At 37.2% G+C, this 18,918-nt stretch overlaps 1 protein-coding gene across 2 annotated transcripts; it reads left to right on the forward strand.

Annotated features, from left to right (window-relative positions):
• The first annotated feature begins 413 nt into the window (after positions 1–413).
• LOC132556028 (uncharacterized) lies at positions 414–17,888 on the forward strand. Of its 2 annotated transcripts, none has more exons than XM_060220419.1 (9): positions 414–504; positions 2,774–2,841; positions 3,142–3,257; positions 5,102–5,265; positions 6,420–6,447; positions 6,749–6,932; positions 7,202–7,387; positions 8,857–8,994; positions 12,616–17,888. In XM_060220419.1, exons 2-9 carry the CDS (start codon positions 2,799–2,801, stop codon positions 12,765–12,767), a joined length of 1,011 nt encoding a protein of 336 aa, XP_060076402.1. In that variant the 5' UTR covers positions 414–504; positions 2,774–2,798; the 3' UTR covers positions 12,768–17,888. The 2 variants fall into 2 exon arrangements, with proteins under 2 accessions (XP_060076402.1, XP_060076403.1); XM_060220420.1 differs by having other exon boundaries at positions 428–504; positions 2,778–2,841.
• The last annotated feature ends 1,030 nt before the right edge of the window (positions 17,889–18,918 follow it).

Consider the following 18,918-nt stretch of genomic DNA (forward strand, 5'->3'; position numbering starts at 1 on the left):
GAGCATTTTTAACACATGAAAAAGTAAATTGAAAAAGTACACAAAAAAGTGTAATGAAAAGTATAACAATATATATGTCACTGAAGGGGTTGAGAAGACATTTTTTTTCGAATAGACAATTTTTTCATAAAGACATAATTTTGTCTGTACTGTCGTCATCATTCGATACGTTTGGATTGTTTTGTTAATTACCTGAGAGTGACATCCGCCTACTAGTACTGTATATGCAATGCAAAATAGACCTCTATAAATTTGTTTAATTTTCCCTTTAAAAACAACTTGTATTCTTCACGTCACCCGAGTTGAAACTTCGCGGGAAACAGAGTTGTCTTCTCCTCATGATTCTACATCATCAAAGTGTTTGACATTCACGTCATAGACACAGGAACACGCAAAGCCTGTGACTGTCAAATATTAATAGTAATTTTGTGATGGTGCTCTCCTGTCCGATGGCTTGCTGAGAGATGATTTTATGGTTTTAGATCATTCATAACTTTTGATAGGGTATGTACATACAAATTAGGTATCTTGGTTACTTATCACGTTTGTTAGTCAGTCGCACCGGACTACAACTGTTCCTAACAAGTGATTGGAATTTGGATTATGTCGTTGCATCGTCATGTCTGTCACTGGCAATATCACTAACAGCTTTGTAATGTGTGTGCGTTTTTTTTTATAGATTACTCATTAGGTGGAGGCCAGTTCCTTTGCGAATTGATATATTTACATATCACACGATTGATTTCTATTGTACAGACGACCGTTTAGAGCCGACTCGCTGACAGTGTAACAGATTGTCTTCCGATCCATTTATAGGCCTGCAGTTATAGATGTGTTGATAGAATATATACCGGTATCTCAGTTTTTGTTTCATAAATTCGTGATATTGGAGCATCTCGTTGCGAACTCTGTACTAGTCAGTAGAATTTAAGGATTTCTTAAGATACAGTTATTGTTCTCTTCTCGATATAAATGTGTATAAATGTATGATCCCATACAAAGTTCATCAACAGGTTTAATTTACATCTATACTAGTAAGTGGCCCAGAGGACATTTCCATTATCTTCACCCTTTTTATCTATTAGGACTAGAATATCAACTCATATATAGTTTTTTTTATAGTAACTTGCTTCAAAATAATTAAATACCATGCACAAATCACAGTGATGTATGGATTATATACAGGGGGTCTGATAAACAAAACCTATGTGAGAATGTCCTGGAATAGATGAAAGCAGTTTGAATGAAGTCCAGACTGACACCTATATAACTAATGCTCTGTATATTTTCTTTCAAAGAAATCCATGGCCTATGGCACTTTTCTTTGGACCTTTAGTGTACATACATCTGTGTGTGAGTCAGCGTCACTGCATGTAAATATAATTAATCTTGATACAAATGACTAGGTACATAATTGTCCCATTATATATTTGTTCATGATTTAAATCTAAAATCACATGCTGGTATTTTCTAACTTTCAGACCTAATAAATAAATAAAATGTTGGTCTTTTGAAATTTTAGTTATAAATATGATGTGTATAAGCTAGGATAACCTATAGCCATTAAGTTCCATCCATCACTGTGTGCCATGCATAAACTTTACCTTTAAGCAACTTTTTCTCAATAATGAAAGCCTAAATGTTCTGATATTAGGTCTGTAACATGCTTGGATAAAAGTTGGTCAAGTTTGTTCAAATAAATGTCCTTGACCCCTTTTCAAGGGCACAGGGGTCAAATGTGTTAAAATCTGTAAATAACTTTGATTAATTCTTTTCAATAACCAAAAGGCCAAAGGTACTGATATTTGATATGTAGATTGCTTGGAGGGAAGTTCATTCAAATGATAAACCTGCTTTCAATGTCACTGGAGACAAATATGTTGAGAACTTAATTTTTTTTCTTTCAACAAACAGCGGGTCTGGGTCATGGTATTTGTGCACTAGCATGCTTGATGACTAGGATTTCAAATTAACAAATACTGACTTTGTGTGTTCTGTGTAACAGTAGAACAAGTGCGCAATTTCAGCCCAAAGAGTCTTAAGCTATTGTATATAAAGGTCTTTATTGTCAAATGACTGTTAAGACCCACAGATCTCTTGTTTTTTTTATTATAACCTACTGTAACTAGGTCACGATCTAACAGTTTCAGTTCGGATAAAGGGTACAAGGTAAAATAAATGTATTGTTATGCATTCCAGATAAGTGTACTTGCTTCATGTAAATTCCAATGTTATGCATTTTACAGAATCATAATTGCTTAAACTTTGGATACAAGTACATTATATATTTTTTTGGAAAACCAAAAAAGTGAATAAAATAGTAGGGCAAAATTACATAGGTTAAACTGTATTCATTCTTCAACAGGAATAATTCACATTAACCAATACTTGCTGGAAGTGTAAATCTATATATCTATCAATATTAAAGATGATGAAAGTCCCTGTGACTTCACAATGAAAGGGAAATACCTTTTAGCTAAAAAAAACTCTTATTTGGAAATAAAATGATTTAAAAACAATTTTTATACAACTTTGATAAAGAATCACTCTTGTAATACTGTATGCACAGGATAATGTTCACTGATTCTCTTCATATGGGATATACTATAGTATTAAATAAAAAACTGAGTTGGTGGCCAAGGCAAATTCCAAATTATCATTTAAGCAGGGTCATGATTCCATATAGCTTGCATTGTAGAATACTTGGGATCTTTCAACATGAAAAGTTGTGTATTATATGATATTCTTTCTGTTCATACACGTGTTATTTCAGATAGAGAAGAAAAGAAAGTACCAAGATGACACAGATTGTAAAGTCTGGTTACTTGAAGCGGTATAGTAGTAAGTTTTATTTACAATCTAACAAATCATTTAAGTAGTAATTTGACAATTTGCCTAGAATTGATCATACTTTTGTAATGTTAGTCAATAACTAGAGCTGTTTGTTGGACAAAGTAGTGAACTACAAATTTTCCTGATAATGAGAAGCTTTTTTTTCTTTTGTGCTTACAAGCACTCATGCATAGAATTAATTAGGAATTATCTGTATTGAAAAAAGAATGAAAGGAACATGAAAACATCTTTTAGCACTTAACATACTGCACTTGTACTAAAAGTCTAATTATAATTATTGTTCTCTAGAGAGTATGTTCTCTGGAGGCTGGCAGACTGTATGGGTAATCCTGTATAGTGATAGCAACCTTGTAATCTACAAACGTCAAGGTGACAATGAGGTCAAAGGCAAAGTTCACATGAAGGTAAGCTATTTATAGATTTATACTAGTATTAAAGATGTGTTATTGGAGGTATTTGACTCATTCACCAAATGGTTGACAGGTCGACAGGCAGTGATAGTGGACACAAAACCTGTGTAATGAGTAACTAAATAAATAGGTATTTCATACTATCTTATGTCTTGTGTATCTGGTCATGGTCAGTTTTCTTGTTATTATTTAAGTTATGGAGTCAATTTTGAAAATTCAAAAGTATCATAGAAAATGATCTTCCAAAAGATTAATTCATTGCATGTATAGGTATCACTTTAATGTTAGCAGAGTTGCTGTTGTCCACACAAATGTGTGTTTTTTTTTTTTTTGATAATCGGAGTTCACTTTGGCCAATAAAAATCGAACTTCATACAGCACTTCCTTAATAAAAGTGCTTGCTTGGGATTGCTTTTCAGGTCTGAAGGTCAAAGGTCGAGGTCACCATTACTATAAATTAAAAAATAGTATTTTCACAATATCTTCATTTCCCTGTGGCCTATCATCCTCAAATTTCAGACAGTGCTTTCTTACAAAAGGTGCTTGCTTGAAATTGCCTTTTAGGTCCAAAGGTCAAAAACAGTGTTACCATATATTGGAGATTGGCTTTCATGTGATAACTTTAGTTTTCTTTAGGCAATGAGACTTAAACTTCATACGATGCTTCTTAACCAAAGAAGCTTGTTTAAGATCACTTTTCAATTGGGTTGTTCCTGTTCCTGCAGCAAATCAGGATTTTTTTTTATTTCTGATTTTTCGCATATGGATCTATCTTTGTGACTCAGTTCCCTTTGACACTGTGCATTTAATCTGCAGAATTACTCATCACATCTCAGACAAATTATATAAATGGAACAAATACAATAAATCTCTATAACTATTATTCCATAAGATTTCCAGAAACCTTGCTGGGTAGGCAACACATCCACTTCTGTGGAATTCCTGTGTTGTAGTAAAATTACAGCAGCTTTATATATATATTTTTAAGTTAATATGAGAATGATGAAGTAAGCTTAATGTGTTTTTCCTTGCTCACAAGGCCTTGTGAACTTATGTCATTATGCATCATGTATATGTATCTGTCCAGTGTCAGTTTTTCCCTTTAAATGACTCCTTCTAATACCAACAGGTTAAAATCCTATCTTATGGGAAGTTTCTTGGGATGAAGCCCAACAAAATTTTCAGGAATTTGGTAAAAGTTCTTTTCATGAACTGAAAGGCCTAGAATCATGATATTTGGTAAGAAAGTTCCTAGGATGAAGACCTGGTAAAGTTGTCACAAAGATGAAGTTTCATTGACCAAAAGACCTAGTGTTGTATTTGACTGATAGGTTCCTGTGATGAAGTATCACAAAGTATGCAAAAAGGAATTACATATTCCATGTCACAGTGGTCAAATTTGTTAAAATATTTTTGTTTAAGCAAAAGGCCTAAAATCATGATATTTAACAGATAGAATCCTTAGGTTAAGCTCAACAATGTTTTTGGAAAGAAATGACCTTGACCCATTTCGAAGTCATATCAGTCAATTTTTTCTTAACTTTCAAATGATTTTTTCTCATTAAACAAGATTTTAAATGTTAGTGTTGTGAAAATGTTAATGTAATTGTGAAAACCATTGAATACTAAGTGAGTGATAAAGGCCCATTTGGCCTTTTGTTTGGAAGGGTTTGACACCTTTCACAGAATATGCTATTCCAAAACTGAGTTTAATTTGATATCACAATTGAGTTTCGTGGGTAAATTACATCTCTGTGGTTTGTTCCAAATTAAGATTCACCTAAGGTTTTGCTCTCAAAAAATGAGGAACATTCTGCTCAAGACTGTTTGTTTTAAAGGATGTATCCAAGAGATTTGCCTTTGGAACCTACACTGATGGTATGGAGGGACGTCCACAGGTTCCATCAGGTACTTCTTACAGCCAAATGTTGGCTGTCCCGACCAGAAACAATAGCAAGGCAAAGATATACTGGTTCCTGGCCGCAAGTGATGCAGAACTCCAGTAGGTGTACAATGCTCAACTATTTTGCTGTCTTGAAATCATCAATAAACCCTATATATTAGCTGATCCCTGACATTAGGTCAGAGATGATGTGTTGACCCCTTGGCTTATAGTCCTGTAATAACCCCATCCCTGACGTTAGGTCAGAGGTGATGTGTTGACCCCTGGGCGTATAGTCCTGTTATAACCCCATCCTTGACGTTAGGTCAGAGGTGATGTGTTGACCCCTGGGCTTATAGTCCTGTAATAACCCCATCCCTGACGTTAAGTCAGAGGTGATGTGTTGACCCCTAGGCTTATAGTCCTGTAATAACCCCATCCCTGACGTTAAGTCAGTGGTGATGTGTTGACCCCTGGGCTTATAGTCCTGTAATAACCCCATCCCTGACGTTAAGTCAGAGGTGATGTGTTGACCCCTGGGCTTATAGTCCTGTAATAACCCCATCCCTGACGTTAAGTCAGAGGTGATGTGTTGACCCCTAGGCTTATAGTCCTGTAATAACCCCATCCCTGACGTTAAGTCAGTGGTGATGTGTTGACCCCTGGGCTTATAGTCCTGTAATAACCCCATCCCTGACATTAAGTCAGAGGTGATGTGTTGACCCCTGGGCTTATAGTCCTGTAATAACCCCATCCCTGACGTTAATTCAGAGGTGATGTGTTGACCCCTGGGCGTATAGTCCTGTTATAACCCCATCCTTGACGATAGGTCAGAGGTGATGTGTTGACCCCTGGGCTTATAGTCCTGTTATAACCCCATCCCTGACGTTAAGTCAGAGGTGATGTGTTGACCCCTGGGCTTATAGTCCTGTAATAACCCCATCCCTGACGTTAGGTCAGAGATGATGTGTTGACCCCTGGGCTTATAGTCCTGTAATAACCCCATCCCTGACGTTAGGTCAGAGATGATGTGTTGACCCCTGGGCAGATAGTCCTGTTATAACCCAATCCCTGATGATAAATCAAAATTAAAGATAAGAGATATATCGAAATATCTCCAGAACAATTTCAGTTTTGAACTTAAGAATTCTATCGAACAGATTTGAGTTCATCTTCGTGGATAATGTTGATTCTAATAATAAATTGTTATATATTTGTTTGTTTGTTAAAAGTTTTGGGAATTCTTTTATTGATATTTTTTCTTTTATTAACAGTGAGTGGATGACAGCCATATGCAGCACTGTAAGTGAGCTACACTACTGGTTCTCACTGAAATCTCCAAGAATGATTCCTGTGTTTGATACATTTGTCTTAAATTACATTAGAAACTCTCTCAGCTTACTGCTGAAAATTGGTGACATCACTTCTGATATTCAGTAATTGTTTGATCACTCTATGTTCTCACTATGATCGATATTTTTAGAAGATCTCTATTATTACTGACCTTCTTTGATCTTTACAATACATGGATTAGACACCTAGGATCACCATTCCACTTTCACATGACGTTAGAGCTCACTTATGTTTCTCTTGTATCTTACAGCTTCCACCTCCACCACAGCATCACTCTCAAAAAAGTCAGCAGGCACCCATACAGGCCCAGACTGCTCCACAAACTCATGCTCAGTACCCGCCTCAGCCTCAGCCTGGTTATGGAGGGGCTGCCCCTCCCCCATACTCTGCAGCCCCTCCGGCCCCAGGGGGAATAGGCTTTGATGGATATGCAGGTATTGTGAACGTAAACCAATTGCTGTACTTAAATTTGGTTTATAGATGTTCATGTCTGAAGTGACCGCTAAAACAAAGTCTCATGGTGACATGTTGTGATCACTTTTATCCACCATTGTGTGTCAGTGAAAATTTTAATATTTTTTACTCCTTTGAATGTCTCCTCTTTAGAAAATATCAGGCCCTTGGACATTTATAAAAATGTATATGGTATATTCTAAAGACGGATTGGAGAAAATGTCAGGATAATGCATTCTTAACATTTCAGGTGGCTATCCACAACAACCTCAGCCAGGGGGTGTGCCATATCCTCAGGCCCCTTACCAGCCTAGTCCCTACCCACAACAGCCAGGGTATGGCCCTCCCCCACCGCAGCAGTATGCCCCACCCCCTCAAGGCTACCCCCAGCAGCAATATCAGCCCTACCCTCAGCAAGGATATGCCCCCCAACCAGGTAAGCATTTGATCAGTTTACTTTACAGCTTGCTATTATTAATGAAAGCACCACAACCAATGTATCAAATGTTAGACTTCTGAATATCACATGGTTATAACATACAGCTTGCGTAAGTAGATGTAGGGTTGGTCAGTTGGACAAGTAGGGTTAGGTGATTGACCTAGCTTTGGTTACAGCTTGTTGCATGGCTAGATAACACCTTTGTTATCATATACTAGCCATAAGAAAAATGTCAATATTGTACACTTGGGTGGTTAGAGCATTACCAAACTTACCCAAGTACTGTATTGACTGTAGTGTGACTTATAATTGATGAGAAGACCTGTGTATATCATTGTTGTTTCATAAACTATGTTTTACACAGTTGAAACTTTAATAACACATTGATGAGTGAGAAAGGTGTAGCATTACCAATATCTATCCCTTTTCATGTCCAATTTATTGTTATCATACTAACAATTTACTTAGTTTTAAATTTGTCAATTCCTTTTTCAGTGTTTCTAGATCAAGACCAATATGAGCACTGCCATTGTAGGAAACCATTAACTAATTCGTTATCATTGACCAACAGGCAAACTTAGGAACATCAATCACATCCAGTTTCATAACACACAAAGATATAGAACATTTCTCAATGAGATCACTTTGATGACCATAAAACTTCCCAGTGATTTCCACCAAGGTCAAGTAAAATTACAATAATTATCACAATTACAGTAGGAACTCTTTGGAAATGGAGGTGATTTTAGACATGTCATTTGGGCAATTCTGTTGACAATCAAGCATGGTTACTTCATAGGGAAAGATTCTGTATGGAGATTTAAGCTTATTACCGCCCATAGACAAAGAATCAAAGAAAACAATGAAGCACTTAAACAGGAAGATATTGTTTAAACTCTGGCTTCTGACTGCATTGAGGTACTTTTCATTGTGAGAATATTTGTGAAAACTGAAAAAAGATGAAAGATTTAATTTCCCTTCTTTCAGACATGTTTTCCATTACTACTTAAGTTCCCCAAAACCTTGTGATATATTGATGAGATTTAATTCCTTTTAAATTCACCACATGAGACACAAAACAACTCCTCTACAAACAAGATAACTCCTATTGTTCATGTACTTTGTATATACCAACTTGTACTCGTCAAAATTTGAAATTGAATTTGTTTTATGTATTGCCATTACAAAGGGCTAACATTTGTCACATTTCAGTCAATGTTATAACCATATTCATATTCCTACCATTGTTCAGCTAAGAATGTATGAAAATTCATCTATTAAGTGAACACAGTCTTATTTAAAACATTTCTTCCATTTTCGAATTTTTTCTCACTTTTTCTGTGACATTCTTAGCATTAAAGATGTGCTTAGTTCAGTTTTCACATCTCTTGTGTGTATTTGGAGACTTCTGGCAGTCAAAGTAAAGAGGGAAAGACATTAAAAGGCTATGGATTATTATTTTTCAGCTTATGGTTACCAACAACAAAGATATGCACCCCCACCCCAACAACAGCCCCAAGTAGTGTATGTACAGCAAGGAAGTAAAAAGAAAAGTGGCGGACTTGGAGGACTTGGAGGGAGCAATGCTACAAAAATGGCAGCAGGTAAACAGTCTACTGTATCAGTGGTTTGGCAGCAGGTAAACAGTCTACTGTATCAGTGGTTTGGCAGCAGGTAAACAGTCTACTGTATCAGTGGTTTGGCAGCAGGTAACCAATCTACTGTATCAGTGGTTTGGCAGCAGGTAAACAGTCTACTGTATCAGTGGTTTGGCAGCAGGTAAACAGTATACTGTATCATTGGTTTGGCAGCAGGTAAACAGTCTACTGTATCAGTGGTTTGGCAGCAGGTAAACAGTCTACTGTATCAGTGGTTTGGCAGCAGGTAAACAGTCTACTGTATCAGTGGTTTGGCAGCAGGTAAACAGTCTACTGTATCAGTGGTTTGGCAGCAGGTAAACAGTCTACTGTATCAGTGGTTTGGCAGCAGGTAAACAGTCTACTGTATCAGTGGTTTGGCAGCAGGTAAACAGTCTACTGTATCAGTGGTTTGGCAGCAGGTAAACAGTCTACTGTATCAGTGGTTTGGCAGCAGGTAAACAGTCTACTGTATCAGTGGTTTGGCAGCAGGTAAACAGTCTACTGTATCAGTGGTTTGGCAGCAGGTAAACAGTCTACTGTATCAGTGGTTTGGCAGCAGGTAAACAGTCTACTGTATCAGTGGTTTGGCAGCAGGTAAACAGTCTACTGTATCAGTGGTTTGGCAGCAGGTAAACAGTCTACTGTATCAGTGGTTTGGCAGCAGGTAAACAGTATACTGTATCAGTGGTTTGGCAGCAGGTAAACAGTATACTGTATCAGTGGTTTGGCAGCAGGTAAACAGTCTACTGTATCAGTGGTTTGGCAGCAGGTAAACAGTATACTGTATCAGTGGTTTGGCAGCAGGTAAACAGTCTACTGTATCAGTGGTTTGGCAGCAGGTAACCAATCTACTGTATCAGTGGTTTGGCAGCAGGTAAACAGTCTACTGTATCAGTGGTTTGGCAGCAGGTAAACAGTCTACTGTATCAGTGGTTTGGCAGCAGCAGGTAAGCAGGTAAACAGTCTACTGTATCAGTGGTTTGGCAGCAGGTAAACAGTCTACTGTATCAGTGGTTTGGCAGCAGGTAAACAGTCTACTGTATCAGTGGTTTGGCAGCAGGTAAACAGTCTACTGTATCAGTGGTTTGGCAGCAGGTAAACAGTATACTGTATCAGTGGTTTGGCAGCAGGTAAACAGTCTACTGTATCAGTGGTTTGGCAGCAGGTAAACAGTCTACTGTATCAGTGGTTTGGCAGCAGGTAAACAGTCTACTGTATCAGTGGTTTGGCAGCAGGTAAACAGTCTACTGTATCAGTGGTTTGGTTTGGTATCAGTGGTTTGGCAGCAGGTAAACAGTCTACTGTATCAGTGGTTTGGCAGCAGGTAAACAGTCTACTGCATCAGTGGTTTGGCAGCAGGTAAACAGTCTACTGCATCAGTGGTTTGGCAGCAGGTAAACAGTCTACTGCATCAGTGGTTTGGCAGCAGGTAAACAGTCTACTGTATCAGTGGTTTGGCAGCAGGTAAACAGTCTACTGTATCAGTGGTTTGGCAGCAGGTAAACAGTCTACTGTATCAGTGGTTTGGCAGCAGGTAAACAGTCTACTGTATCAGTGGTTTGGCACTGTATCAGTGGTTTGGCAGCAGGTAAACAGTCTACTGTATCAGTGGTTTGGCAGCAGGTAAACAGTCTACTGTATCAGTGGTTTGGCAGCAGGTAAACAGTCTACTGTATCAGTGGTTTGGCAGCAGGTAAACAGTCTACAGTGGTTTGGCAGCAGGTATACAGTCTACTGTATCAGTGGTTTGGCAGCAGGTAAACAGTCTACTGTATCAGTGGTTTGGCAGCAGGTAAACAGTCTACTGTATCAGTTGTTTGGCAGCAGGTAAACAGTCTACTGTATCAGTGGTTTGGCAGCAGGTAAACAGTCTACTGTATCATTGGTTTGGCAGCAGGTAAACAGTCTACTGTATCAGTGGTTTGGCAGCAGGTAAACAGTCTACTGTATCAGTGGTTTGGCAGCAGGTAAACAGTCTACTGTATCAGTGGTTTGGCAGCAGGTAAAAAGTATACTGTATCAGTGGTTTGGCAGCAGGTAAACAGTCTACTGTATCAGTGGTTTGGCAGCAGGTAAACAGTCTACTGTATCAGTGGTTTGGCAGCAGGTAAACAGTCTACTGTATCAGTGGTTTGGCAGCAGGTAAACAGTCTACTGTATCAGTGGTTTGGCAGCAGGTGTCTACTGTATCAGTGGTTTGGCAGCAGGTAAACAGTCTACTGTATCAGTGGTTTGGCAGCAGGTAAACAGTCTACTGTATCAGTGGTTTGGCAGCAGGTAAACAGTCTACTGTATCAGTGGTTTGGCAGCAGGTAAACAGTCTACTGTATCAGTGGTTTGGCAGCAGGTAAACAGTCTACTGTATCAGTGGTTTGGCAGCAGGTAAACAGTCTACTGCATCAGTGGTTTGGCAGCAGGTAAACAGTCTACTGTATCAGTGGTTTGGCAGCAGGTAAACAGTCTACTGTATCAGTGGTTTGGCAGCAGGTAAACAGTCTACTGCATCATCAGTGGTTTGGCAGCAGGTAAACAGTCTACTGTATCAGTGGTTTGGCAGCAGGTAAACAGTCTACTGTATCAGTGGTTTGGCAGCAGGTAAACAGTCTACTGTATCAGTGGTTTGGCAGCAGGTAAACAGTCTACTGTATCAGTGGTTTGGCAGCAGGTAAACAGTATACTGCATCAGTGGTTTGGCAGCAGGTAAACAGTATACTGCATCAGTGGTTTGGCAGCAGGTAAACAGTATACTGCATCAGTGGTTTGGCAGCAGGTAAACAGTCTACTGTATCAGTGGTTTGGCAGCAGGTAAACAGTCTACTGTATCAGTGGTTTGGCAGCAGGTAAACAGTCTACTGTATCAGTGGTTTGGCAGCAGGTAAACAGTCTACTGTATCAGTGGTTTGGCAGCAGGTAAACAGTCTACTGTATCAGTGGTTTGGCAGCAGGTAAACTGTCTACTGTATCAGTGGTTTGGCAGCAGGTAAACAGTCTACTGTATCAGTGGTTTGGCAGCAGGTAAACTGTCTACTGTATCAGTGGTTTGGCAGCAGGTAAACTGTCTACTGTATCAGTGGTTTGGCAGCAGGTTAACAGTCTACTGTATCAGTGGTTTGGCAGCAGGTAAACAGTCTACTGTATCAGTGGTTTGGCAGCAGGTAAACAGTCTACTGTATCGATGGTTTGGCAGCAGGTAAACAGTCTACTGTATCAGTGGTTTGGCAGCAGGTAAACAGTCTACTGTATCAATGGTTTGGTTTTACCACTGATATCTTTACTGATAAATGAGACAAAAGTAAATGTTGCAATAAACAATGAAGTATTTAGCAGCAATACATTGTCTCCATGTTTGTTAACTAGCAGAAGCACAAAACCTGAAATGTCAAATGATTTAAAACTATTGCTGAAAGCAAATAATTATAGGAACCTGTTAAAACCACTTTCATAGACATTTTATGTTCTGTGTTTATCGAAACCAGGAGAGGTTGTCCTTTTTTTGTATACAGTGTTTTTCAGTTAATAAATTTTTATACTTTGTTTTATCGCCATCAGATTGCCATGGCTACCAAATTATTTTTTTTCCTTCAGGTTTAATTGGTGGTGCTGCCCTAGGTTACGGTGCATCTAGAATGATGGGAGGTGGTTTTGGAGGATGGGGATTTGGTCGCCATGGCAGTTGGAGCTCTCTCAGCAGTTTTGGAAGTTGTGGAAGTTTTGGTAGTTTTGGTAGCTTTGATTAAGTGTATCTTCTGTATGAAATTGCTTCCTGTTGAAGCCTGAATTATTTATAACTCTGTACAACTTAAAAAGTGATTCAACTGTGAAGATGTCAAAGATAAATTTGTTTCATGTGGAAGCTTTAGTGAAATATAAACTTACCTGTACAAGATCTGTATCCAAGCTATCTCAGTGATATTTTGTCCATACTACCATTACACACTAATGCTTTAAGATAGAATCAACTTTCCACAAAGCTAGAAAATATAGCAACATTTTATTGTAAAAAGTCTATAATTCTAAGCATTCTGATTCCCTACAAATCACATGTTATATGGTCTTAACTCAAATATTCCCCACCAATAGGAGACAAAATTTAATCAGTTATATGTCTGCAGTGTCCGTATGACAGTATCAATATTTGTTTTTGCTGTCTTCCTGAATTTTGAATTCAATCATTCTATCACTAAGTGGAAAATTCATACGTTAATGATATTAACACCATATATAAAATTGTTTAAAACATTTTATTTTTTTGTAATTACTGTATGTGCATTGTGTATCAGTGTAAAATTTATCATCTGAGGAGTCCATGTAAGATTATGATGGAATAATAGGGCATCCCTTCAATATATAGTAGACAAGAGGCAAAACTTTCTACTTTGAATCAGCCTACTATCCCAGAGTATGACCTGTCTTCCACTCTAATGAGTGTATTGTACTCTTAGATATTATGTTAAGTATGATTGCTGGTACACGAAGATCTTTCACTATAATAGGGGATTACTGCTTTCAGATATTATTAGTATGTAAACATATATATACAGACATTATTTATCTTTTGTTTATCAGTCATTATGATTGTACCAGATTATAACGGGTTAAAGGATCATTTTTTATAAGAAGAAAGTCCTCAAAATTGATATTTCAAATAGTTTATGTCTGATGTTGATTCAGTGTTTGAAAAGAAAAATTAAGTTTTTATAATCAGATATATATTTAATAAAATACATTTCATACAGAGTTCTTCTCATTGTGATACATGTGTAATTGAAAAATTTGTGTTTGAAAGACTTTAGTATGAATACAGTATTAGTATTTAAGTAGAGTGAATCTACTACATATTATATTATCATTATGGCTGCTTTATTATAGACACAGTCTGTACAAAGCTTATTAGTATGTCAATCTAATACACTAAAGTAGAAACTCGTAACAAACCTTGTGAAATGTGAAGTTTGATACAGTTTAGGGAAGTAGTCAGACACTCTAGTTTTCCTTGTGAAATGTGAAGTTTGATACAGTTTAGGGAAGTAGTCAGACACTCTAGTTTTCCTTGTGAAATGTGAAGTTTGATACAGTTTAGGGAAGTAGTCAGACACTCTAGTTTTCCTTGTGAAATGTGAAGTTTGATACAGTTTAGGGAAGTAGTCAGACACTCTAGTTTTCCTTGTGAAATGTGAAGTTTGATACAGTTTAGGGAAGTAGTCAGACACTCTAGTTTTCCTTGAGAAATGTGATGTTTGATACAGTTGACAGTGTGTTGTATGAACAGTGTTTACAACCTGGTGGTTCTGTTGACTCTACATGCTTTGTGAGTTAACTTTCATGACATTAAATCAATTCAATGTTTGAATTACAGTTTCCTTAACGATAGAGGTCTCTCGATGTATAGGTATATGTACATGTATCAACAAAATGTTAAAAGTCTCATTCAGTTAGATGGTCTAGTAAATAATAGATATGGTATAACCATAGGTACTGGATTCAAATAGCCTGTGTATTACTCATTGTATAAAAGGTAGCAGAGATCTAGAAATAACAATGTGACCACATAGATCTCAGGTGTTAATTTCAGTTCAACACAGATCACATCAACATGAGTCCTCGACAGACCAACAGGTGTCACTGTCATACCTACAGGTGTAATTACCAGATCTACAGGTGTCACTGTTTGATCAACAGGTGTAATTACTAGATCTACAGGTGTCACTGTCAGGTCAACAGGTGTAACTACCAGATCTATAGGTGTCACTGTCAGATCAACATGTGTAATTACTAGATCTACAGGTGTCACTGTCAGGTCAACAGGTGTAATTACCAGATCTACAGGTGTCACTGTCAGGTCAACAGGTGTAATTACCAGATCTACAGGTGTCGCTGTCATACCTACAGGTGTAATTACCAGATCTACAGGTGTCACTGTCAGGTCAACAGGTGTAATTACCAGATCTACAGGTGTCAATATCAGGTCAACATGTGTAATTACCGGATCTACAGGTGTCACTGTTTGATCAACATGTGTAATTACCACATCTACAGGTGTCACTGTCAGGTCACCAGGTGTAACTTTCATATCTACAAGTGTCACTGTCAGGTCAACAGGTGGCATTTTCAGATTACACACATCAGTTTTTAATCAGCTTTTGTCACTATCAGATCAACAAGTCCTGGTCAGATCAACAGTAATCACTGTTTTATCAACAGGTGACATTGTCAAATTACTCGAATAACTGTTAAATTAACACATGTACAGTTGACATTGTCAAATGTAGTTGTTACTGTCCCGTTTTCTTCTAAAAATCCAAAGTCCTTTCAAAGATGTTTTTCAGTTCAGTGCCAAACATTGCCCCTAGTTTGGAAATCATTTGCTGGTATATGAAAATTATTTATTTGTTCAGAGGACTTGGAAATTGTAGATTAATTAGTAAAAGTAAAAATGTATTTTGTCAGATGTCATTAGAGAAATCACTATATCACTAGGTGTTAGTATGATAGGTAAACATGTAACAGGTGAATTTTAGAAAAAAAAAACACATTTTCATGACATTGAAGATTTATTTTAAGTATAATATTGTTTTAAGGAATATTTTTTATTAACTTGCTGCTTTCCATGTGATTTTGTTTTAGAGACATAGCTGGGTTGTTATTTTATATTATGTTAATCAATGGAGGACACTATCTCAGTTTGTAGAGGTTGGTTTATACAAACTCAAGTGAAGACCTGATTGTGTTCGGTTTGATCTTTTCCAGGGCAGTTATTGTTTCTCAGGAAACTGCTGTCATGATTGTGTCCATTATTTTACCTCAGTTGCTCTGAATATCATGCTACAGGCCTCTCACATGATGTTCAATGTGGTAGCTATCAGCTCCAAATATTAATTCACATATTTTTACTGCTGTGTTTGAAGATGCCATCTTTATACCTAGATTTCTATGTAAATCTGAATACTCTTTATAGAATTAGAAATTATTAGTTGCTGACTCAGTGATATGTTTATAGAAGAAATGAGCCAAATGTTGATTTAATAAGATCTGAACAGACTGTGCTTTGAAAAATATTAAATTGTTATTGTCATATCTGGTACCTTTGACAAAACTAACAACACATATATTCCACTGCAAATGAGGTTGCCATTTTTTTCATCCTTGCTTGATGTTTCAGGCCATCATTCAAGTGTATAAACCATGGCAAGACTGAAATTGTAACAAAGTAATTAAGTCACTCATAGATTGTGTTGTATTTGTATAAGTCATGGGATGGCACAGTTAATAACAGCCAGCAATAGCTTCTTGTTGTTATATAAACTATATCTCTATGTTACATTAGTTATACATCTTTAGTAAACAAACGACTGAGAAGTTACTGTAAACAAGCTAGTACTTATTGTTGTTAGTTGTGGATCTTTACTAAACAAACAGCTAGAAGTTACTGTAAACAAGCTAGTACTTATTGTTGTTAGTCGTTGATCTTTAGTAAACAAATGACTGAGAAGTTACTGTAAACAAGCTAGTACTTATTCTTAGTCGTGGATCTTTAGTAAACAAATGACTGAGAAGTTACTGTAAACAAGCTAGTACTTATTCTTAGTCGTGGATCTTTAGTAAACAAACGGCTAGAAGTTACTGTAAACAAGCTAGTACTTGAGTTACATTCTGTCCTTGAACAGGAATCCATTTGAGTCTAAATACATGTATATACTGTAGTTTGTAGAAACTTGTGTTAGATCATAGTAAGCCTTGTGGTATATTTCATTTTTTAACTATCCCTTGCATCTCAATCATGATATAACTTACCCATAAAATCAAGGTGGATGTAACTTAACTTCTAGACCTGACCCTGTACTTATAGCCTTTCTATGACCTACAGGTTTGTTTAAGTATCCTTTACCTTACATTCTGTCAGGATGGTTGTAGCCAAAATGTGACCTTAAAATTCTGTCAGGTTGTTGAAGCCAAGTCCAAGTTTTTTTGTCAGACTGGTGGTATCTGAGTCCAGACCTTTGACTTCTGTCAAGGTTATTGTATCTCAGTCATGACCTTTGACTTCTGTCAAGGTTATTGTAATTCAGTCATGACCTTTGACTTCTGTCAAGGTTATTGTATCTCAGTCATGACCTTTGACTTCTGTCAAGGTTATTGTAATTCAGTCATGACCTTTGACTTCTGTCAAGGTTATTGTATCTCAGTCATGACCTTTGACTTCTGTCAAGGTTATTGTATCTCAGTCATGACCTTTGACTTCTGTCAAGGTTATTGTAATTCAGTCATGACCTTTGACTTCTGTCAAGGTTATTGTATCTCAGTCATGACCTTTGACTTCTGTCAAGGTTGTTGTATCTCAGTCGTGACCATTGACTTCTGTCAAGGTTATTGTATCTCAGTCATGACCTTTGACTTCTGTCATGGTTATCATATCTCAGTCATGACCTTGATGGTAGTTGTTGCAAACTCATTACCTTGACTTCTGTCGGGGCGATTGAAGTAAACTTGTTACCTTTAACATTATCGGAGTGGTTGTAGCCAATCTACAACATTCTTGAAATTAAGTTTGATGTAGTTATGACTTTCAGGAGGGTTGTAAATTACTGATCAGATCTGTATGCTATTAAGACGATGTTGATGTAACTTATGGCCATAAGCTAGAAGATATGGATTGTATTAAGGTATATAAGGATTGATAAAGCCTACTTCTAATTCTTTACTCTAATATCAATGTAACTTCATAAAAAATTGTCAGCGTAGCAAGGAAGCACCTTTATATACTTGTGCATTGAATACTTTGCTGTTGTATTCAGCTTGTTGAATTTTTATTTGTCCAGTTTTATTGCAATTTTATATCATAATAAAACAGATAAACCTTTTTTGATATTTTGTTTTCATTGTACTTTAAAGATGGTTATTGAAACAGGATTGTTTTAACTCATCATGAGATCTGATCCCAGGGTCATAAAATCAGTTAATACAAGAGTCTGTGGCCCCCCTCATCCCTATTAAGTACTGGCGTGCTGTGGTGTATTCAGGTAGCTTCCTTATCCAACCTTCTGAAAAGGTTGTTGTCCCTGTTAACTATTTGGAAATGATATGATTTTGCTTTGTGGAATGATCTGTAATTGCAAATTTATTGATATTGGACTGTGAATGTTTTTACTATGATCTGGTGAATTTTTTGCGTTCTTGGAATTTCACGTCTTTTTGATGTTCATTGAGTCGGACCCCGAATCTCCTGCCTTTTTCTTCTATGTATTATGGGGCCACAGACTCTTAAACATGTATGACCAAGTGTTAAACAAAGCATAGCTGTATTGACTCCAGTACATTGTTACCATCTGTTGTATTTTTAGCCCACCATCATCAGATGGTGGGTTATTCAAATCACCCTGCGTCCGTGGTCCGTCCGTCGAGCCGTCCGTCCATCTGTAAACAATTCTTGTTACCATTATTTCTGGAAAAGTACTGGATGGATCTTTCTCAAATTTCATATGCAGTTTCCCCTTGGTCCCTAGTTGTGCATTGTACCTATTTTGGACCGATTCAAATTCAAGATGACTGACAGGCAGCCATCTTGGAGTTTGAAAGTAAAAGTTTGTTACTGCTATTTCTATGAAATTACTTGGATGAATCTTTCACAAATTTCATATGCAGGTACCCCTTGGTCCCTAGTTGTGCAGTGTACCTTTTTTGGACTGATTCCAATTCAAGATGGACGTTTGTCGACCTTCTTTTATTTTGAAAGTAAAAGTTTTTTACAGCTATTTCTGAGAAAGTACTGGATAGATCCTTCTGATATTTCATAGATATTGGTTTCCCTTGGTCCCTAGTTGTGCATTGTACCTTTTTTGGACTGATTTGAAATCAAGGTGGCCCACAGGCAGCCATCTTGGATGTCGACAG

The sequence above is a fragment of the Ylistrum balloti genome, unplaced genomic scaffold, assembly GCF_031769215.1.
Source record: "Ylistrum balloti isolate Yb309-2 unplaced genomic scaffold, AGI_CSIRO_Ybal_v1 Utg370540, whole genome shotgun sequence".
Lineage (NCBI taxonomy): Eukaryota > Metazoa > Mollusca > Bivalvia > Pectinida > Pectinidae > Ylistrum > Ylistrum balloti.